The sequence below is a fragment of the Mya arenaria genome, chromosome 7, assembly GCF_026914265.1.
Source record: "Mya arenaria isolate MELC-2E11 chromosome 7, ASM2691426v1".
Classification (NCBI taxonomy): Eukaryota; Metazoa; Mollusca; class Bivalvia; order Myida; family Myidae; genus Mya; species Mya arenaria.
In genome coordinates this window covers 47,436,742-47,460,684 of record NC_069128.1, presented here as the reverse complement: position 1 = coordinate 47,460,684, position 23,943 = coordinate 47,436,742, and the positions used below count along the sequence as shown (strand labels likewise).

The 23,943-nt window shown below is 34.0% G+C and overlaps 2 protein-coding genes across 2 annotated transcripts; one reads left to right on the top strand and one right to left on the bottom strand.

Annotated features, from left to right (window-relative positions):
- The first annotated feature begins 5,496 nt into the window (after positions 1–5,496).
- LOC128241734 (uncharacterized) lies at positions 5,497–11,862 on the top strand. The gene is made up of 6 exons (XM_052958792.1): positions 5,497–5,812; positions 6,652–6,786; positions 7,290–7,409; positions 8,475–8,573; positions 9,638–9,773; positions 10,505–11,862. The coding sequence occupies exons 1-6, from the start codon at positions 5,753–5,755 to the stop codon at positions 10,612–10,614; spliced, it is 660 nt and encodes a 219-aa protein (XP_052814752.1). The 5' UTR covers positions 5,497–5,752; the 3' UTR covers positions 10,615–11,862.
- Positions 11,863–12,706: 844 nt separating this feature from the next.
- Positions 12,707–20,433, bottom strand: LOC128241655 (myb/SANT-like DNA-binding domain-containing protein 3). The gene is made up of 4 exons (XM_052958678.1): positions 19,961–20,433; positions 15,877–16,005; positions 15,012–15,118; positions 12,707–13,158 (listed from the first exon to the last, which is right to left on the bottom strand). Exons 1-4 carry the CDS (start codon positions 20,226–20,228, stop codon positions 12,982–12,984), a joined length of 681 nt encoding a protein of 226 aa, XP_052814638.1. The 5' UTR covers positions 20,229–20,433; the 3' UTR covers positions 12,707–12,981.
- Between the last annotated feature and the right edge of the window lie 3,510 nt (positions 20,434–23,943).

The window sequence follows — 23,943 nt, the reverse complement described above, 5'->3', positions numbered from 1 at the left end:
TTTGCCAAACAATCAGTTTAAACGTATCTGCCAATTGCTGTTTGTTTTTTTGCTTGTAAAATTACATAAAAAAACACACAAAATTTCAACAAAGTTTGCTTTAGAAATATCCGAGTAAAAGGGATGCATTAAAGAATACTTGATAATAATAATCACTGAATGCTTTTAAGTATATATCATCATACAAACAAGTACATACGTGTACAATTGAGGTAAATCATACATAACATTGGTTATACACTATGAATTATAAAACATACATTCAATAATACAATCAAATAAAATGTGGAGGGGAGTGATAAATACATGTAGTTCAAAACCATTTATTTTGTAGACATGTAATTGTTACTATAATATTCTTATAACATATTAATATACAACGTAAAAGAATACCGTAGTTTACCTAGGTAATCGTCAAATTATAAACCGGAAATAAGGTAGGTCATGTGATAAATAAATATCATTAATTTTATTATAGAAGGGCAGTAAACACAATATATTATTTATATTTTAAAGTATCTTAATTGCTATAAATAAAAGGCCTGAGTAGTATTAAATATGCAGCTAGTTTCGTCAAACCTACGGTCATAAAGCAGTGATTCCTTTTACTTTATAAGTGCGTCATTTTTATTAAGCAGGCCGATTAGCTACATCGTTCTTAGATTCAGTTAGACCATTATTGAGCACCACCACAGACTAAAAAGATTCCGATGATCGGTTATTTTTTTAATCGATTTTTTTTCAATAACTTATGCCGACTGATAAAAAGGTCTGCTCATGTCCATGAACACTTAGGGCGCATGCCGGCCACGACTCGAAATACTCTTGTTAGAAGTATCGAAATACCAGGCTCATCAATATTCATAGACACCGGGCCTCGTCAATGGTGATCAGTTTAGTCTTTATAAAGCATATAAACTGCAGTATAAGACAAGCAAGGTGCATTTAATTCAAATATGTTTAAAATGTTTTATATTATGAAGCCTTGACAGATTACAGTATTCAACAAACGTTTAATCATAATGACGAAATTCATATAAGGTTGAAAATTACAAATGAACGCAGTACATCATTAAATAAAATAAATTATGTCTAATTTATTTAGTATTCATGAAGAAATGTTTCTTTTCGGAAGTCTATTTAATGTCAAAGCAAGTCATGTGTATATATTTTGGTTACTAATCAAAGAACATTATCTTTGATACTGTTCAAACAAACACGCACGGCGGTGATGTATTTTATCAATATAAAAACTTGACATTAGTAAATTGAATGCCTGTCAACTTAATCGTTTAGAAGACAAATAATGAATATTACGTAGTACGTGGTTAAATGTAGTTTTTGTATCCAAAAGGATTAGATACAGTTTAAATGGCCATAATGGTCTACTTTTTTTCACCTTCAAACACCTCATACCTTTTTGGCATTTTATAGTTTATTTACCTATCATCAATTTACATCAAATATACTTTTTCATATCACTAATAATATGCATATCCACGAGTGCATTGCCACACAGAGTTATAGGAGACTTAAAACAATATTTATAAATTAAAATGTTTTAATGTCACAAATGTAAACCTAATAAAACGAATACATAAAACGTTCACTTATCACTAAAACCTTAAGTATAATTATTAAAATTGTTTTTGTTAATTAAAAGTTTATAAAATGTCTAAACTGTTATACACAGCATAACATTAAGTCCGACTACTTATGAGTTGTTAATATATATGGTTAATATATGTGGTTAATATATGTGGTTAATATATGTGGTTAATATATGTGGTTAATATATGTTTAATATATGTGGTTAATATATGTGGTTAATATATGTGGTTAATATATGTGGTTAATATATGTGGTTAATATATGTGGTTAATATTACATGTTTAATCCAAAGCAGTTCTCAAAATGTTAGGCATATTCACAATGTTTCTGGATATTAAATAAATTAACATTTATCGCATTATTTCCATCTTAAAAAATGCCGTACATGTTCAGTTAAAAAGAATATAAAACAGTTACAGATAAAAGATTCACTTATGGCACAAAAATTCTAATTTTAGTAGTATAAAAAAAGTTTTAAAATATTAAGGCAGGATTTGGTAGTAAATTTTACAACTCTCTCATCAGATAAGAGGAAGCAAAGCTTTTCAGTATTATGATATGAGTTAAACATTGTATTTGCACTTCTAGCTTTTTGAAGCAGTAACTGACGAATTTCAGTATATGTGGAACAGTTAAGTAGCACATGCATTTCCTTTTCTATCCCATTATCACAAATTGGAGAGATCCTATCATTAACATATAGCCGTTCATATCTACCGGTCTCTAACCTTTTTGGCGCAACGCCACTTTTGCAAATGCTGATTTATGACTGTATGGTTAATATATTAATAAAGTGTTTAGTTTCACAGTCAAATTTTATTCTCTGATACTTACACTTTTGAAGACTCTTAAGTATCTGATACACAAATGCAACTTGAATGTCTGAGTGTCATGGGTAGATTGCCTTTTAAAGAGGGACATTCAAGATCGCAAGTGCCCCCGAAATAAGTTTTAATTTTTAAATATACATGTTTTCTTAAAGTTCATTGTGATTTAGTTTTTTTGGGGGAATCATTACTGTACAAACACGCTTATTTTTACATACGAAGGGAAATACTCGTCACTATACCATTGAATGGAGCAGCGAAGTACCGCTCCTTTTAACTTCATCCTACCAATGCAATGGTATAATTACGCAGAAAATAGTTATGCTATATTGTTAATAGAATCTTTATCTAAAGTTTAAATAATTAAAAGCACATATGCCATAAATGTTCCATTTAATGAAAGCTAATATATATTTGTTTAAATTTGAAATACTTTAGCTTACCTAAAACTCGGCAAGTCACCATAGCTTGTGGACAAGAGCTCGCACCAAGGAAAGAAAAAAACGAACATATTAGTAATCAGCAAATACCTTTAAATGAGATCAAAATTTTATTCCTTATTCAGTTTAAACACAGAAACCATTTAATGGCGCCGACTATATATGATATTACTTTAGAAATATTCCAACTTACGGACTAGTTCATAAATTGCAGAACAATGCTTTCAAAAGTTTCCACGTTGCATGATAAAATATGAAGTTTAGTTTGTTTTATAAATGCTTACACTTTAATATAATAATGAAACCTTAAATTATAATAGCCCTGCTTATCATTTTGAAAATTTTGATTTTAAATACCAACTCAATCATAACAACTCGGCCATCTCCGAGATGGATACAGGCCGAGGTGTTCCGATTGATATCAAATAGATGAAGGTTACACGGTTCTATTAAAATTTCCTTTATGTTTGTAAACCTCCTACGCAGTAATCTCCCTTGGTGACAGCAAAAATGCCGAGTTTTGAAAAATTAACAATGAGCTTAATTGTTTTGAAAATGTCATTCGAAAGAATGAACTCCAGATAATTCCCCTTTGATGTATAATAGTATTTTTATCCCCGTTCCGGCTATATACTCATATGAGTGAAATGTGTTACAAAAACTTATACAAAATATAAAGCAAAGAATTCACATAACATGCCGGTACAAATAAAAGGTAAATTTCATGCTATTAAAATCTATGTATTAGACCATTGACTTTATTTCATCCCAAGAAACGTATGTATATTTATGTTATAATTTAGTTTTAACCGGAGGATTAGCTTGGGGAAAAAACAGAATATCTATAATTCCGGGCTTAAACTATTGTAACAATATTATTAACCATAATGTCCTTCGAGCATATGTACACCCAACATAAAACAAAATATTATCATTGAAATAATAACCATTTTTGGTTATCTGCATGTACGTTTTTCTTCTAATTTCATTGCGCCGACTTGATGCTATGCATCAACTTTTTTCTTGTGTTAAATTGGTTTAAAAACTGATTCATTCAGTCAGCTTGCAAATGACCATTTGTGCATTATCAAGTTTCATCAATTGCCATAAATATATACTATTTACCACGAGTGAATTGAGTTTATAGGTGAATGGCCACACTCCACTGAACGATTGTATTTACAAGTCATTTGATTGGTTGGTTTAAAAAACAAGGGTAGCCAATCATAGCTGACAAAGAAAGCTGAAGGTCAACTCGAGTTTACTTGATGAATAGACAAAATGTGACCATTAATAAAAACGAATTTGCTACCGCGGACATTATTTATATTTGCAGTAATTGCGTCCAAGAAATATGAAATGCACCTGTCAACAAAGACTATGATAATTATCCAAGGTCGAATGATGCCGAAGTGAGTTTTTCCTCTGCTTAATATCCCTATGCTAATGTTTTTTCTAAAGGCGCTTTATTCTTAAACGAGTGCATGACAATTGAAACGAAAACATGTTTTTCGTGTAAAATGTTAACAAAATGCATATTGTAATTATAATAATATATTAAAAGCTCAGAAAAGAGCTATATTGTAAAAAATTCCTTTAAAATGTGACAAAAATGCCTTATTTTGCCTAAAAGCGTAAGTAACGTTATTGAAAATTAAATAATGTAGGCCTGGATTTGCCAAACAATCAGTTTTAACGAGTATCTGTCAATTGTTGTTTGTTTTTTGTTAAAATTACATAATAAACACACTCATTTTCAAAAAGTTTGTTTTAGAAATATCCGAGTCCAAGGGATGGATTTAAGAATACTTGAAAATAAATCACTGAATGCTATTATGTATATATCGTCATACAAACAAGTACATACGTGTACAGTTAAGGTAAATCATACAATTATTACATTACATTGATTATACAAATATATGTGAATTATAAAACATACATTTAATAATACAATCAAATAAAATGTAAAGAGTAGTGATAAATAATGTAGTTCAAAACCATTTGTTATTCAGCCCAGTAATTGTTATTATATTATTCTTATAACATATAATTATACAACGTAAAATAATACCGTGGTTTACCTAGGCATTAGTCAAAGTATATTTAATTTCAATTGCACAATTGTTATAACAAGAAAGGTTGTTTTATTTAATTTTGTGTTCATTTTGTAACAGTCCTATCAGATTAAATATACTAGCATTCTGCAAGCACAATAAGGACATACTAATTATCAATTATGCTTGTTATTGAATGAAAAACATTCGTTTTTAAATGTGCATGCATTAAGAAATTGAAACATATGAGACATACCCATTAACCGTAGATTTTATTTGAGGTAAACAAATTTAAATTTAAATTATCCTTAGATCTATTTGTATCGATAGGGAGAATAAACCGGATACCATTAAAATCAAATTACGTAAATAAATCTAGTTTAAAGTAAAAACATGCGGATCTGTTTCATACGTAAACAAATCAACCATGCGTTTATAGGATTAAGTTGAACAAAACTGCAGATTCATTCATCATAAAAGGATGGGTAGAGGCAACCAACCACAAAATCGAACGCAGTAAATCAGATACATAAACTTTTGAACTTCACATGTTTACAAAACAATATACAATTTTATTATTGCTTCAAGTCTATTGGTTGAAAACTAACCAACCAGTTTTGAAATCCGGGTCCTAAGTTGTATATAAGGCTACCTTTTCTTAACGTACATAAAGATTAAAGCAGATCTGACCAAGAAGCCAAGAAACCTAGCAGGACTACAGCCTTCCAAGCCAACTTAGATAACTAGGATCTAGTGAAACGAAGAGACTTTCAACAGGTCCCTAGGAATAACTCGTTTGGAAACAGCAACCTTCAGAATGAAGCCACAGATTGGAAACCTCAAGGACAGTGAAGGTCAAGTCTGGAATGGGGTCAAGGTCAGTGTTTGTTTATACTTTTCATTTTAAAGAAGGAAATACGGTTATTATGAGGAAATGTATTGTATTGCGTTTTTATTAACCGTACAGCAGCAGTATAACTTATGCAAAACTTAAACTTGTCAGTTAAAATTTATTTAAGTTTAAATCATTGTAATATCAAATTAGTTTATGTTCCAAAAATAGTGTAACCTTTTAGTTATTTTACAAAAGTGGATTTCTCTTTATCTCCAACACTCATAGTCTGATAATCTATGAAACCTAATTTTTTTTTCTGTGCAATTGATTATAATATATTACCACGCTGTTCCTTTATACTTATTCCTTATCCATGACAACTCGGTACAAAACAGTTACTTCAACCCGGTGAAGTACTATTTCTTACCTATCAATGAAAGCTGTTTTGATTTGGCGATATCAGGTTCTTGAATCCATGCTTTTTACCTTATATTAAAGAACAGTATAAGACTTAGAATGGCAAAATAAGCGTTCATTTGCAATATGAATATAGTAAAACATTGCGGACCGTATATTTAGGAAATTGATTTGTTGATTTAAGTGTAAGATCGTATTTCATTTCACGAGTGTCATAGAGAAACCTATTTTAACGAGTGGCGAAGCCAGTATTTCTTGAAGATTTTATTAAACTTGAATAATATCTTCTTTATGGTGATCATAAGTAGTTCTAATTTGCAATGAAATATATGAAAATATCAATTGCTATTCCACTGATTAAACTCAATACTAAAGAAATAAGTGAGAGAGATTATCTGAATGAGATTGGTTAAACCGAATCCAATACTTTCTTGTGTCTTATTGTGACTTCCTTTACTCCTCAGGAGACCAAGACTGGCAGTCGGACACTACTGGTGGTCGGCGCATGCGTGTTCCTGGCTTTGATGACGGCCGCCATCTTGGGTTCCGTGTATCTAGGGTATTCCCTTCACCCTCTGGGCTTGACCGGAAAACAACAGGTTTAAGACATTAATTGTTTTAGAAAATAAATATATATATTATTAAACTATTAGAAGAAGTTCTGCGTTTAAGAATCCTAATTATCTTGCAAAATATTTTCTTATATATTCTCATTTATGAATAGGAAAAGTGAAAAATCCTTGATTGGCAATGTCCGCACCAAAATGCAAATATCATTTTAAGTAGATCGATGAATTCACCAACAAACGCCGAATAAGTAAGAGTCCAATTTTGACGATCTACCAAATATTAGAGCTGCCTTAAACCGTCAGAATTGATCTCTACCATAATCATAAATGTGCACGCATAATGTTACTTCATTTGCTATGATTCGGAAAAGGTCTCCATTCGGCACCAAAAAAACCTAACTCATACATAATTTTTGATTATCTAAGAGACTGTCCAACGATACTGAATGAAGCAGAGCCTGGGCAACCAACGACGTAGTTCACGTAGTACGTTGGTAATGTTGGTAATTCATCGTTATTTCATCTCATTGTAGACGTACACGGCGGATTTCTACCAGGACGGTCACCACGTTGTCAAGGAGACATTGGTCATCACGGAACGTGAAAGCATGTACGCCGCCACCAACGGCACCGTTGTCAAGGACTATGAGACAGTAAGCTGTTTATATCTGGAACATGTGTTAAGCGGTCAATTCAATAACATAAGTCTGAACATGATTTAAGGGTTTTAACTTATTCAATACATAACAGGTCACAGATGTGCAGCGCCAGACAGTTCATCGAAATCTAGGCGAAATCACATTTAAAAAGTTTAATGAAGAAAACTAACAACAATGGCAAATTTTACAACAAGGGAAAAACTCTGAATCAATTACATCAGATGTTAATATACACAGGTTATGTTCCACCAATAAACTAATCACAACTACTTGCGCAGGAATAAGGAATATAATATATGCGGGTGTGCTACGTGCGTCATAAAGAATGATTAACTTTTCAGTCAAATAACATATGCCTTGCAATACATTTACAAACTTTCATCTTTAATAAATGACTGAATACTAAATAGCGTTGTTATTTTTTCCGCATTCTGGTTTTTGAACGGTTTCGGTCCACATACTTGTTACCTTGCGGTTATGAGTTATATATATTGAAAACATTGAAAATAATATCAAGCACAGTACAAAAGTTCTTTATAATGCTAGATGATCTTATATACAGCACTGCACATTTTTTTATTTCTTTTGTGTGTAATTAAAACAATAAACAAACCGATGAACATAATACAATCCATTCGGAGCTCCTCGGCCATTTTTTATCGAAAACAACCTCGGATGTATGCCGGTTCTTCTGTAGAAGAGTTCGTAAAATTTTGAATTTATATCATTAATTAAATGCAGTGTTTTAGCTTGTATTTATTGATTTAAGTTTTAATTGATTACCAGTGAAGTGTATTATTCCAAACATACTTAAGATTCCCAAGAGTTAAGTCATAAGGTTTAACTGCTAAATTAAATTACTACGCGATTTACTTGCAGCGGACTTAAACATACCGATTTCTGACTATTTAAACCGTCCATATAAGTTTTCAATAAAAATGACCGAGGAGTTCCGAATTAATACAGCCGAATTGGTCTAACTCGTTTTTTTTTTGTGTTTTTTTTTGTAAGACTCGCTTACTAAATTACTACGATTATAATCATTTACCTCTATCCAAGGGTTTCCTAGTGTACAAGATGGACCACCTCCCTGGCTGTTACCTGACCACATTTAACATGAGTGACAAAGATAACTACAGCAGCAATGGACAGCAACAGGTTAGTGCTGAAACTTAGACGTGTAAAATGCGGAACACCGGTCTAACGTAAAGCAACGAGGTTATCATTGACAACTTTGGAGAAATCCGCGAAAGTTATATAGTGAAAATATGGTTAAACAGTTCTCACGAATTAGTCTTTTAACAGATCAACTTACTTCCTACATATATGTTAGGATAATTCTTGCCCTTGAAGATGATGGTTAGTCAACAATCAATGTTTTAAACATTTTCTAAACGATAGAAATACGCGAGAGTGTATATGTTTAAAATGGTTAAGATAATTTATAAAGATATTTAGAAATAAACGACCTTGAGCATGATTCTCCAAAACCTATTGCTATCTACTCTGCATGCATTGACTTAGCATAGCATATCTTTTGTGGGTCCGAAAGACTCCAAAATAATCCCCTATTTACTCGTCCAGTTGCAAAATCGGAACACCTCCGCTATAATCCAACAGATATGACTTCGAATTTAATAACGGGTCTTTAAAAACAGTCCATCATGTCGGCGCCCATATTTAAAACGTATTGTATGTATTTTCAACCGTCGAGGTTGAACACATGGCGCATAATATGAAGCCGTTTTTTCCTTCGATTTGAATTTTATTTCAAGTTTCCATAAGGCGTTATTAAGCCAAGAATCATTACCGAATAGGTCTACTTGGCGTAAAAATAAGTGTGTGTAACGCAGGTGGCCTCATCAATTTTTCGTATATATTGAATCCTATTAAAATAACGAGATCAATACCGAAGCTTGCCGGAGATGGCCGAGTTGTTACGATTGGCTTTTACAGTGTTTTACATCAACTCAATGGCATTATGGGAGGACATAATACTAGTACATTATTGCATATTTTATACCAATACAGTCGAACCCCGTTGGCTCGAATTCCTCGTTAGCTCGAACTGGATATAAAGGACCGATTTCTTAACTTGAGGTTAGCATTCCCGCTTGGCTCGATTTTTTCGAGGCTCGAAGTATTTTCGTCGGTCCATGGGAGTTCGAGTCAACGGGGTTCGCCTGTATAGTATAGATTATATATCTTATCTCAAATTACAGATATCTATTGAGGTAGCACAGACCTCTAAGCAGCGCTTCTTTGTGACAGACATCACTGTCAATAGGGCGGTGCTGGGACCGCAGGCGGCTGTCATGTGCGCCGGAAGAGACCTTTACATGCTGAGACAACAAACAGGTAGGTGTTGTCAACCGTAAAAAAGGGAGCACATATTTAACAAATGTACTGGTCTACTTGTTGATTGGATACATTATTGTCATTTCTAGTTACAAAAATCGAAAATGGTCATCACCTGGGGACCTGCACCCAATTATTCGAAATAGTTTAAGCATCACAGGTTTAAGCATCTTACTACATCTCGCCAAAGTACTTGCTTAAACTTTATTTTATAAATCAAATTATCGATTGCCATGAAATATTTTTATATTAATATTTGAATTAGTTTTCTTCAACAGTATCAAAACTCATTTTTTTAAAGAATTTATCTCCAAACAAATCTAGTAAGCTTGGTTTGATCCTTAGCATATAACCTGATTAAAATACAACCAACATTTCCAGCCATTGAAACTGCAGATAGGCAATTATAAAGTACTAAGACTTAATCTTTAATAATTTTACCTTTCGCGGGTGTTTAAAGGTCCGCCTACAGCCAATCATTCGCTACACACGCCCTGCGTCAGATTTTGCATTGACAATGTGTCAGCCAATGAGGTTTTATTCTAAGTCAGTTAGATGACCTGAAGTAATATCTTAATGATTAAGGACTAGATACACACACTCCGCCCAGTCTTAATAATTAAAAACTTACTTCATGTCAAATATTTTTTACCTGATACATGCCAAAGTTCATGCAGCTTAAGTGTGACTCCAATCGTAATCAGCTACAGTAACGTTTTATATATTTTTAGATTCCACGGATGACGGTGCGCTGGTTAAAAGAGCAGCAGACGATGTCATCATCATATGTTCCTGCAGATGCGGATGTACAGTCATTATAATAATTCGCCGTGAAAATTAGCGAACAGAATAGTGACAGAAAGGATCCTTCATGGATGTGATCGACAATTTAAATCCCCAACTAATTTTGTTTTAAACTGCTTCATTATAAGCATTCTTTGAGTCAGAAGAATAAAACACTTTTATAATATACAGGGAGCATTCGGAACACCTCGGCCATTTTAGATCCAAAACACATTCGAATGTATAAGCACGGTTAGCAATTTCAGAAATCTTTGCATTTAACTACGCTGCAAGTAGATCGCGTAGTGATTTCAATTTAGGAGTTAAACTTTATGACTTCACTGTTGGAAACCTTTATATTTTTATGCAATAATACACTTTACTGGCAAACATTTTAAACCTAGATGTACAAAATGCACTACAATTAATATACTATTATTTAAAAAAGGAACTTCTTCTACCGATGTACCGGCATAAATACGACGTTGTTTTCGATAGAGAAAGGCCGAGGAGTTCCAAAATCAAACACGGATTTCATATCACGTGGTGTTGCCGCCATAAGTAAATAAAATGTTGATCGGATATATCAAACATTTTAACCGGTCAGTATCGTTTTCCAACTTTTATTATCATCAAACCTCAACAGTTCGACAAAAGTAAGCCCATGATGACCGTACAGAATGGATATACGTGTACTTTTTTGTAGCAACTGTGTGAAAGTGTGACACTTTAAAGGAACTTACATATCTTATGTTGACAACTCTTTTTCATTAGTTGATGAAATTGAGTTATTTTACTTACTTTTATGAACAAACACCAAAAAGGGACTCGCATATAACCGTTTCAAGATAATTTCGTAAATCCGAGCTAAGATGAATCAATTTTCAATAGGCTAACTAATTCTTTAGAGTATTTTTCTTATATGATTTTTTCGTTTATGTCTTATCCTTGTAACAAACCTTTTATTCACATCATATACACGAGTACCTTTACATTCTTAAGTACAAGCACTTGCCCACAAAGTAGTTATCAGTAAGTTTTTGTGCATGCCTGCTCAACCCACGTGCGCCTTTGTCTGTAGATACGTATACCTGTTACCTGTTAATGAATCATTAACGAGTCATAATAATTCCGGCTGGGAAATGTCAGTTTTTGTATCCATGTGATGCGACACATATCTCTTTTGACTACTTTATAACGTCATATGTTTCTTTTTCGTTTTTGTCTGTTTGCAATTCGTTTTTGTCTGTTTGCAAGCGATGTATTGATGTTTTATTCATTGTATTCTTGTTCTTGAATAAATGAAAAGAAAAAACTTACGCTCTTGTTTCGTTGAGGTTTCATTGACCTATTAAAAGTCCTTAAAAATGAAATCTCGAACAGTACTACTTCACAATGTTAAGCTAACTGGAGACATTATGATATTTAAAGGGACTCGACCATGTTTTGGCACAAACAAATAATGTTCCCGGTAATGCAACTGGAAACACTTATATTACAATTATTTTACTCGTTTATACCGATCTAGCAGAGATAATACAATTATAGCATACTTATACATATGGGGAGCGCACCCATGTTCAAGCAAGAAAAAATAAAGAAAACCGATTTCATAACCACCCACCCACAATAACTTATCATTAGCTGATGGATATTGAAACCTTTATTCGAAACATTGGTAGCATCACGTGATAATATCAATCAAACAATCGAGCTACAGCCTTTTGTAAAATTGCTTTCATTACGCATTTCAAAATTGTGGACTTCGAAGACAATATTTGAGCATATATCAACATTCTTTGAGGGCTTATCTAATCAGTATCTAATTTTAACACCTCTACTAATTTGCCATATTTTATTTAGTTATAAAAAACTGTAAAAAGAGCATTTTACAAACCATGAACGAGTCCCTTTAAAGAGTGCGGCAAAAACAGATACCCGTCATATGACAATCCCATCCCCCAAGGGCTTTCAAAATAAGTAGATAGATGCGTGCGGTTGGTGTAACTTTGGAAATTACCCCTTCTCGGAACCGAGGAACAAAGTCAATTTTGATTCTTAAAAAACGTTGACTGCATTCAACGTGTTTTCTTTTATCAAAATAGGACTTAAGAAGTTTGCCTCAACAAGGTGTAATACTACGAGAATAATGAATTGTCGTTCTATTTATATACATTCATAAGAAACAATTAAATGGTTAACACAATATAGGTTGCACCCGTATTCCTTCACACATGCTTAACGTAAAGCTCCGCATCCAGCACAGTTGAATGCCAGTTATTATCAACAGAAACCTTTAACAGAAGAGAACAGTATCAAGATGCCGTAAATCCTCGCAGGAATGCGCGATACTAGTTGATAGCTGCATATGCAGAAATTAAATCCTGTCTTTAAGTTCAAAGTCACTTTCAAACATCACAAAGCATCATGTTGCATCCATTGTCCGCAACACTCCGCCATACTTGTGTACTTCGGCTTCTAGCACGGCCTTCTTGAGTGCCAGTATTTCCATCTTGAGTTCATGTTCCTCCCTCGCGTGTCGGAGCTGGGCGGCCATCAGGTCCATCCGGGCACTGTGCTCGCGTATCTGGTGTTCCATTTCCTACAGGCAAAAGAAATAGTGGTAAACACCAAGTATAGTGTTGAAACATTCGGAACACTCGGTCATTTTTTTTTTTCGAAAACTGCCTCGGATGTATTTGGACGGTTTACATACTCAAAAATGGGTACGTTTAAGTCCGCTGCAAGTAGATCGCGTAGTGATTTTAGTTATCAGTTAAACTTTATGTCTTAACTCTTTGGAATCTTAATTATGCTTGCAATAAAACACTTCACTGGCAATCAATTTAAACTTAGATCAATAAATACAACTCTTTAATACACTAAATTTAATTAATGATATAATTAAAAAAATACGAATTACTTCAACTGATGTACCGGCATACATCCGAGATTGTTTTCGATAAAAATGGCCAAGGAGTTCCGAATGGTGTTAAAATGAATGGTGGGAAAATTATATAAAGGACCCCTCCACTTTTGAGCTACTGCCTCTAGCACAGCAAAGGGGCCCATGCTCGGTGAATATAAATAAAAGGCCATATATAAATGTTCTTCGTTCTACAGACTTACCGCACCTATTTTCTGGAAATACAAAAAAAATATTTATACGACTGCTTGCATTTTTTGCCCCAAAATCGAAGAAAATACCAAACAGTGTTTTCTTATAAAGCATAATATATAAACCATCACAAATGTCTGAGACAATTTTTGGAAGACTGAAACCTGTAGATATCATGGATATGTCATGGGATATGTCTTCGCAAATATATTTAGAAGGATGACAATTGTTGTAAAACTTTAAGGTCATATCATTCTAAATAATAACGATGTAGGAAAAGTAATCTGGGTGCTGGACATTGTTTACAGATTTCTTGTAGCCGGACGTTATCCATGAGCTACAGATCCTGGGTGGCGTTGTGATGAGACACATGTCATGGGGTTCAACATTAGACACGTGACAACGGATTAACTACGACCTGTTTAAAGGCCTAGTTTAAGGAATGTTTGGCATAATAATCCCCTGCCGTGCACCTTCTGCTACTTGCACTGGTGTCACAGTTGGGGCCAATTTCCTGTATATTGGTTTATTGGCTTAGAGCCATTTATGGTCCAATCCAAAACTGCGCAGCAGGATACTCAGATTGGAGATCTGATAAGACAATTAGGCAATAAGATTAAGATCAATTAACAGAGGTTGTATACAAATACACGGGTTTGTGTGTGTGTGTGTGTGCGTGCGTGCGTGCGTGCGTGGGGGTGTCATTTGTAGAAGGCTTAAACTAGGCCTTTAAGGACATATGAGCATTGCATAATTTTCGGCTCCACCTTTTTTATCAATCGTAACGAACAACCGCCCATCTGATATGTAGTTTAAAGCTGCACTCTCACATATATACCAATTTTACAAGTTTGTTTTTATTTTTGTCTTGGAAAGAGCATTTTTTTTGTGTAAACATATGATATAAGATTGCTGACAAATGATCTGATCGCAGATTTGCATATTGCCATTCGAAAATAATGTTTTATGGCTTAAACCGTTAATGACGGTTTAAGAAAATTGCACAAAACATTAATTTTTGAACTTAAATATAAAAATCTGCGATTTAATTATTTGTCTGCAAAATCACAAGTTTCCATGGATTTTCACAAAAATTGGCTCGTTCCAAGACAAAATATAAAAAAAAAAGTTGTCAAAACGTTCAACCTGTGAGACTGCAGCTTTAAGCAAAGATATCAAGGACAGTTTGTGAGATGATCACATTTATCACATGAAACAAAGTTATAGTAACGCTGTATCGCGATACTTATGGCAGATGACAAAATCAAAAATCATGCAAAGCGGTACATAAAACGCTATAGAAGCATTGTAGCATGTACAAGGAAACGCTAACTCACAATGTTATAGCCAAACGACGTGGAGCCACCATCTTCTGCTGGACCGGAAGAGGAATGCCGACAATGGTGGAGTCGCTCAGCGACAGTCGGAATGTGTTCATCGGTGTCTGTAAGAAGATATACACAGATTATTCATTTCAGTTGTAAAAAATGAATGTGATTACTTCATATCAAAACTAGTCCGCGTGGATCTATTCTCATTCGGAACTCCTTGGCCATTTTTATCGAAAACAACTGGCCGAGGAGTTCCGAATGGATATATTCTTTGAAGGAAAATAGTCAAAACGGCAAATTAGCACCGGGTTCTCGAAACGCAACCAAACGTTTTGAAAAAGAAGTGCATTTTACAATATTCATTAAATTGTGACGGTAAAAATTACTTTTAGGACATACGTTTCATTTTTAAGTTGTATCTTTAACACTTACTGGGAATTGTAAATAATTTGATGATACATGTATACAGCTTTTTTGTAATTCTTTATGGCGATTGTGCATAAATATATCGCTGTATGTGTTTAAAGTTTGTTTATATCTATAGATTACCTAATTCCGTATACTTTAATTTAAATTTTAAATTATTTATTTTACAACTACCGTGATTTTTTTACAATATTATATTCATCACTCTGGTTGCCACGATTTATATTCGTGTACTGCGAGGGTGCTAAGTCCCGTGTTGTGGGGTAAACCGGAGTACCAGGAGGAAACCATCGCATCCGGTTTGGTGGCCACAAAACAGACTCACATGCGCCCAGGCCGGGTATCGAACCAGGATCGCCTAGATGAGAAGCAAGTGCGCTAAGCTGGACTTGAATAAACTGTAAACTCACATCAGTACGTCAATTGGATTATTATGGTATCTTACCTTCCATACGATTCTCCGAGCCATCGAAGCCTCCAGCCCCCATTTCGGTTTGCTTGACTATTAGTGAAGCTAAACTGGATTTGTCGTCAGTTTCGTCGACGAAAATGGGATCATTTTCTCTTCCTTTATCTGAACAATACAAATCTACGTTAAATACATTTCAGGAATTGTTTCTACTACTAGTATATCGCATGGACACATTGTATTATAAAAATATATTTGTGAAGAAACACACAATAAGTAATCGCTACTGCACCCACTAGTTATTCTAAAATGCCGTCCAGGCTTTTTTTTAATTTTTACAAGTTTTACAAGTTTTTATTGGCAAATCGGCATCTTGCCTTTGGCCATTTACACATTGCATAAATATCGATATGGCCAAGACACAAACGTACATGAACAAATATTACAAATATAATATAAAATGCATATGAAAATGTATATATATTGACAGTTGAAATAATCAATATACTAAGTAATTAACGAGTTATACAAACTATATCATGATTAATTATTGTCATTTCTGTCATTTTCATAATAACTATAATTATAATCAATATTTTTGACATTACTATTATTATTATTTAAGTAAATGATGGTTATTAAAAAAAAGCCTGGACGGCATTTTAGAATGACTACTGCACCCACTACCCGATAAATTGCAATTATCATGACACGAGCGCGAAGCCCGAGTTATATATTGTTCAATCCCAAGGGTAGAGGGTATCCCAAGGGTAGAGGGTACCCCAAGGGTAGGGGGTACAGTACACGGTACAAAACTATCACAGAGTGACAAGGATTTTAGAAATAAAATTACATCTAGATTATAAATATGATGTACGCATGATCGAAGTCATTTGGCCGATTGATCAGAAATTGGTTCAAGTTAAAATCGTTGTAAACGTCATCGTTGTTAATTTTCAGATCTTTATTGCTCCGAAAGTTTCATATAGACACACTTGCGATTTGTAGAATTTCTAACAGAATTTAAGACATCTTAGTCATTTGTATAAGTTATATTTGAATAAATAAGCACAACATCAATTAGTTAACCTTATAAAAAGTTAACAACGATGCTTTAATGTTAACAACGTTGTTAACTCTAACATAGTTCTGAACAATCGTCCCTTTGATGATCATTTCAAATCACAAATCAATTGTGAAGCTAAACTCAGAATCAGGTACACATTAACTAAAATGTACAATTCTTTATGATTTATTTGTTACATTAACTTTTAATTATTTTTTTGCGTACAAAGGGAAAATGCACTTTACTCAATGCACGTTACACAATGGCAATGCACGTTTCTCAATGCACGTTACTCAATGCACGTTACTTAATGCAATGCACGTTACTTAATGCACGTTACTCAATGTCAATGCACGTTACTAAATGCACGTAAATCAATGCGCGTTACTCAATGCACGTAACCAATGCACGTCAATCAATGCACGTTACTTAATGCACGTTACTCAATGTCAATGAACGTTACTAAATGCACGTAAATCAATGCACGTTACTAAATGCACGTAAATCAATGCGCGTTACTCAATGCACGTAAATCAATGCACGTTAATTAATGCACGTAAATCAATGCACGTTACTAAACGCACGTAAATCAATGCACGTTACTAAATGCACGTTACTTAATGTATGTAAACCAATGCACGTTACTTAATGCACGTAAATCAATGCACGTTACTTAATGCACGTATATCAATGCGCGTTACTCAATGCACGTAAATCAATGCGCGTTACTCAATGCACGTAAATCAATGCAAGTTACTAAATGCACGTAGATCAATGCACGTTACTTAATGCACGTAAATCAATGCACGTTACTAAATGCACGTTACTAAATGCACGTAAATCAATGCACGTTACTCAATGTCAATGCACGTTACTAAATGCACGTACATCAATGCAAGTTACTAAATGCACGTAAATCAATGCACATTACTCAACACACGTAAATCAATGCACGTTACTCAATGCACGTAAATCAATGCACGTTACTCAATGCCAATGCACGTAACTCAATGCACGTTACTCAATGCACGTTACACAAAGCACGTAAATCAATGCACGTTACTCAATGCCAATGTACGTAACTCAATGCACGTTACTCAATGCACGTTACTCAACTCACGTTACTAAACGCACGTTACTCAATGTCAATGTACGTTACTCAACTCCCGTTACTAAGGGCACGTTACTCAATGTCAATGCACGTTACTCAACTCGCTTTACTAAAGGCACGTTACTCAATGTCAATGCACGTTACTCAATGTCAATGTATGTTACTCAATGCACGTTACTCAATGTCAATGTACGTTACTCAATGTCAATGTACGTTACTCAATGTCAATGCACGTTACTCAATGTCAATGTACGTTACTCAATGTCAATGCACGTGACTCAATGCCCGTTACTCTATGCACGTTACTAAAGGCACGTAACTCAATGTCAATGCACGTAACTCAATGCCCGTTACTCAATGCACGTTACTCAATGTCAATGCACGTTACTCAACTCACGTCACTAAAGGCACGTTACTCAATGTCAATGCACGTTACTCAATGTCAATGCACGTTACTCAATGTCAATGCACGTAACTCAATGCCCGTTACTCAATGCCCGTTACTCAATGCACGTTACTCAATGCACGTTACTAAAGGCACGTTACTCAATGTCAATGCACGTTACTCAACTCAAGTTACTAAAGGCATGTTACTCAATGTCAATGCACGTTACTCAATGTCAATGTATGTTACTCAATGCACATTACTCAATGTCAATGCACGTTACTAAATGTCAATGTACGTTACTCAATGTCAATACACGTTTTTCAATGTACGTTACTCAATGTAAATGTACGTTACTCAATGTCAATGCACGTTACACAACTCACGTTACTAAAGGCACGTTACTCAATGTCAATGCACGTTACTCAATGTCAATGTATGTTACTCAATGCACGTTACTCAATGTCAATGCACGTCACTCAATGTCAATGTACGTTACTCAATGTCAATGTACGTTACTCAATGTCAATGCACGTTACTCAATGTCAATGCACGTTACTCAATGTCAATGCACGTAACTCAATGCCCGTTACTCAATGCACGTTACAAAGGCACGTAACTCAATGTCAATGCACGTAACTCAATGCCCGTTACTCAATGCACGTTACTCAATGTCAATGCACGTTACTCAACTCACGTTACTAAAGGCACGTTACTCAATGTCAATGCACGTTACTCAATGTCAATTTACGTTACTCAATGTCAATGCACGTAACTCAATGCCCGTTACTGAATGCCCGTTACTGAATGCACGTTACTAAAGGCACGTTACTCAATGTCAATGCACGTTACTCAATGCACGTTACTAAAGGCACGTTACTCAATGTCAATGCACGTTACTCAATGTCAATGCACGTTACTCAATGTCAATATACGTTTTTCAATGTACGTTACTCAATGTCAATGCACGTTACTCAATGTCAATGTACGTTACTCAATGTCAATGCACGTTACTCAATGTCAATGTACGTTACTCAATGTCAATGCACGTTATTCAATGTCAATGTACGTTACTCAATGTCAATATACGTTTTTCAATGTACGTTACTCAATGTAAATGCACGTTACTCAATGTCAATGTACGTTACTCAATGTCAATGCACGTTACTCAATGTCAATGTACGTTACTCAATGTCAATGTACGTTACTCAATGCACGTTACCGAATGTCAATGCACGTTACTCAATGTCAATGTACGTTACTCAATGTCAATGCACGTTACCTATTGCACGTTACTCAATGTCAATGCACGTTACTCTATGTCAATGCACGTTACTCAATGTCAATACACGTTAGTGACGTTACTCTATGCACGTTACTCAATATCAATGCACGTTACTCAATGTCAATGCACGTTACTCAATGCACGTTATTTTACTTTGCTTTAAAAAATGTTAATGCATGCACGAAATCAAAGAAATCATTCTTCCAAAAATGGTACGAACGGTATATTTTTTATTTATTTATAAAGAAAATGTACAGTAATTAGGATACTTACACGCAAGTTCCCGTTCGTGTCGCTCCGTCTCCTCCCGCCTCTTCGATCGTTCCTTTAAATTCTGCCAACATTTCTTCAGCTGTTTCTCGTTCCTTCTATACACGTACGGAAATGCATTGAACTCTTTCGACACATCTAACCACGCACGGTTCTTCTCTTGTATAGATTTAAAGTCAGTTTTCTTGTTTTCAATCACACACACTCGCTTCGTAACCAGCTCTTTAAGTAAACTAATTTCCCTCTCTGTGTAAAATATTCGTTTATTCATCTTGACAGTCGAAACTACAGTGAGAAAACTCCCCGATCAAGTACAGAGCTCTACATGTATATAATTCGAGACCTGAGAGCGAGAAACAGTCTATCTCGTTCATAATGCATCGTCACTTAAAACATTTCCGCGTTTACCCCTCGCTGCACACACAGTACTTGAGATTTTCCCTTCGGAGTGTCTAACTTGAGCGGGATTAGGCCGAGACGAGTTGAATGTAAAGCGTGGAGGTCGATCGATAACATGAGTGGTTTCTCAAGCATCTTAAAGGCTGTGTTCCGATTTTATGTCAAGATATAGCGGCGGTTCAACTTGACTGGATAATTTATAGATGCACTCGTACTCCTAAATTTATAAGATTTACCACAGAATAATAATATTCCAAAATGCATGAATAAATGTCAAAAACAATGGTTCTTATGAAGGATATTGAGTTTAATTTGAAAGAAATGAGCATAAAGAACAGTATTTCTACCTTATGAGACTATAGTAGACCACAGAAAATCTTTCAGCATTCACCAATCATTTCATATTTTCGCGCTTTTTGCCAATACATTCACGGTTACAATCTTGCTTTAAGTAGTTAATATTTTCCATATTAAAATGCATTATTTAGTAAGTAGTTTAAGGTTTATAAGTTAACATTTAGTGATTGTTATACATGTGTATGTATTGATTTAAATGCAATTTAAGTGTCACTTTAACTGGAAAATCAAAATTCAACTAAATTCGTTAGGTACAATTGAAAAAAGTTACTAAAAGGCTGGATAAGTATTAACTAATGAAACATTATGTAAATATGAGAACAATACAGCCTTTGACCCGAATTTAATCAATTCGATTAAATTGACACATGCAACATCTTATAATTTCAAGTTAATAAAACTCATCAATTTGCTGCGTGTTTCTTTACGATAGCATTCATTCGGGACTCCTCGGCCATTGTTTTCAAAAACAACCTCGGATTTATCTGGACAGTTTACATACTCAGAAATCGATATGTTAATTTAAGTCCGCGTACGGTACTAATTTAATTTAGCAGTTAAACTTGAAATGACTGAACTCTTGGAAACCTTAATTATGTTTGCAATAACACACTTCACTGGCAATCAATTTAAACTTAGACCATTAAATACAAGATAAACACTACATTTAATAAATTATATATTTCAATATCTTACGAACTATTTCAACTGATGTACCGGCATACATCCTACCTAGGTTGTTTTTGTAGCATTCTGACTTAAAATATTAGAAAGTAAATTACAGAAAGATAAGCTTCAACTCTTTCCTGGACACAGGGACGATTTCTCCAAGAGTATTTACAACATAAATCAAAATAAAGTTTTAGCCAAAAATACAGTAAAACACCACAGTGGATATGTGCCTTTAAAACTTCGGCGATCTTTAAAAGCACTGAACCGTTCAATCAATATATTCACAATGGATCGCAACTCAAGTGTCACTCAAAACCCCATCGTCTGTTAAGTGAGAGAGAAATTCGAATACGATTCAATTTACGATAAGAAAGCAATTACACAAAGCGCGTTTATTGAGTGTAGTGTCTGCCGAGTTCAGCTCGATAGCAATCTTATATTGTTGCAGCTACAAATCAAATTGAGTTTATGCATACATCTCGCAGAAACAATACTGTGTTTAAAGTACCTTTTGTAACTTAAAAGCTGCCGTTTATTTGACAAACTCATTTAATGAACGTGCCTCTTACACCGTTTAATATACTCATACAGGTATCAGCATAAAATAACCATGCCCATATCATCGTTAAAGGGACTAGACACCGGATTGTCACAAAACCGGCAATTACAGCATTTCAATAAAATAAGCCTAGACCTATCAATAAAAGCTCATGAGGCCGATAATACTTTATTTTGCGTCATTAAAATAATGCGTTATAGCTGTCTCAGCTGAGTTTACTCGTTTAAAGATAGCGCATACTGGTTTCCGGTTTATATGGTGTATAATACGCATGTGATGGTCCCGTGGTTAGTACAGATACATGCACCGTTTATTATCTAAGAGTCGTGTAACATTTCCATTTTTAGAGTTTATGTGGCATTTCCATTCTTACAGTTTATGTGGAATTTCCATCCTTAAAGTTTATGTGGCATTTCAATTCTTACAGTTTATGTGGCATTTCCATTTATACAGTTTATGTGGCATTTCAATTCTTAGAGTTTATGTGGCATTACCATTCTCAGAATTTATGAAGCATTTCCAATCTTAAAGTTTATGTACCATTTCCGTTCTTAGATTTTAAGTGGCATTTTCTTTCTTACAGTTTATGTAGCATTCCCGCTCTTAGATTGTATGTGTTATTTCCATTATAAGAGTTTATGTGGCATTTCTATTCTTAGAGTTTATGTAACATTTTTATTCTTACAGTTAATGTGGCAATTTCATTCTTACAGTTTATGTAGCATTTCCATTCTTACATTCAGTGTTGCAATTCCATTCTAACAGTTTATATAGCATTTCCATTTTTAGATTTTATGTAGCATTTCCATTCCAACAGTTAATGTAGTATTTCCATTCCGACAATTTATGTAGCATTTCCATTCTTAAAGTTTATGTAGAATTTCCATTCCAACAGTTTATGTAGCATTTCAATTCAAACAGTTTATGTAGTATTTCCATTTTTAGAGTTTATGTAGCATTTCCATTCTTACATTATATAGCATTTCCATTTTTAGATTTTATGTAGCATTTCCATTCTGACAGTTTATGTAGATTTTCCATTCTTACAGTTTATGTGGCATTTCCAATCTTACAGTTTAAGTGGAATTTCCATCCTTAAATTTTATGTGGCATTTCCATTTATACAGTTTATGTGGCATTTCCATTGTCATAGTTTATGTAGTGTTTCAATTCCGACAGTTTATGTAGTATTTCCATTCCGACAGTTTATGTAGAATTTCCATTCCAATAGTTTATGTAGCATTTCCATTCCAATAGTTTATGTAGCATTTCCATTCTTACAGTTTATGTAGTATTTCCATTCCAATAATTTATGTAGTATTTCCATTCCAATAGTTTATGTAGCATTTCCATTATAACAGTTTATGTAGAATTTCCATTCTTAGATTTAATGTAGCATTTCCATTCTTACAGTTTATGTAGCATTTCCATTCTTACAGTTTATGTAGCATTTACATTCTCACAGTTTATGCTGCATTTTTAACTTTACTGTTTATTAAGCATTTCCATCCTAAGTATCCTATCTATTCTTACAGTTTATGTAACATTTCCATTTTAACAGTTTTAGTAGCATTTACATTCTTAGATTTTATGAGGCATTTCCAATTGTACAGTTCATATGTAGCATTTCCATTTTAACAGTTTAAGTATCATTTACATTCTTGCAGTTTAGGTAACATTTCCATTCTTATAGTTTTTGTTGCATTTCCATTCTTATAGTTTAAGTAGCACTTTTATTCTTACTGTTAATGTAGCATTTCCATTCTTACAGTTTTTGTTGCATTTCTAATTACAATTTTCTTTCAATTGCAGCAATAATTTTATTTCAAAACATACAGTGCAAGAGGTTTTTCACTTACATGCATTTTAAAAAGGTCTTTAGATGCTTTTGACTTTGACTGCCTTTTAAGTTCGGCAATCAGAAATCATTTGGTTCTTGCTTTGTTCCTTATCTGACAAAAATGGATGAAAAAAAAAACAAACTAGAAGACAAACACCA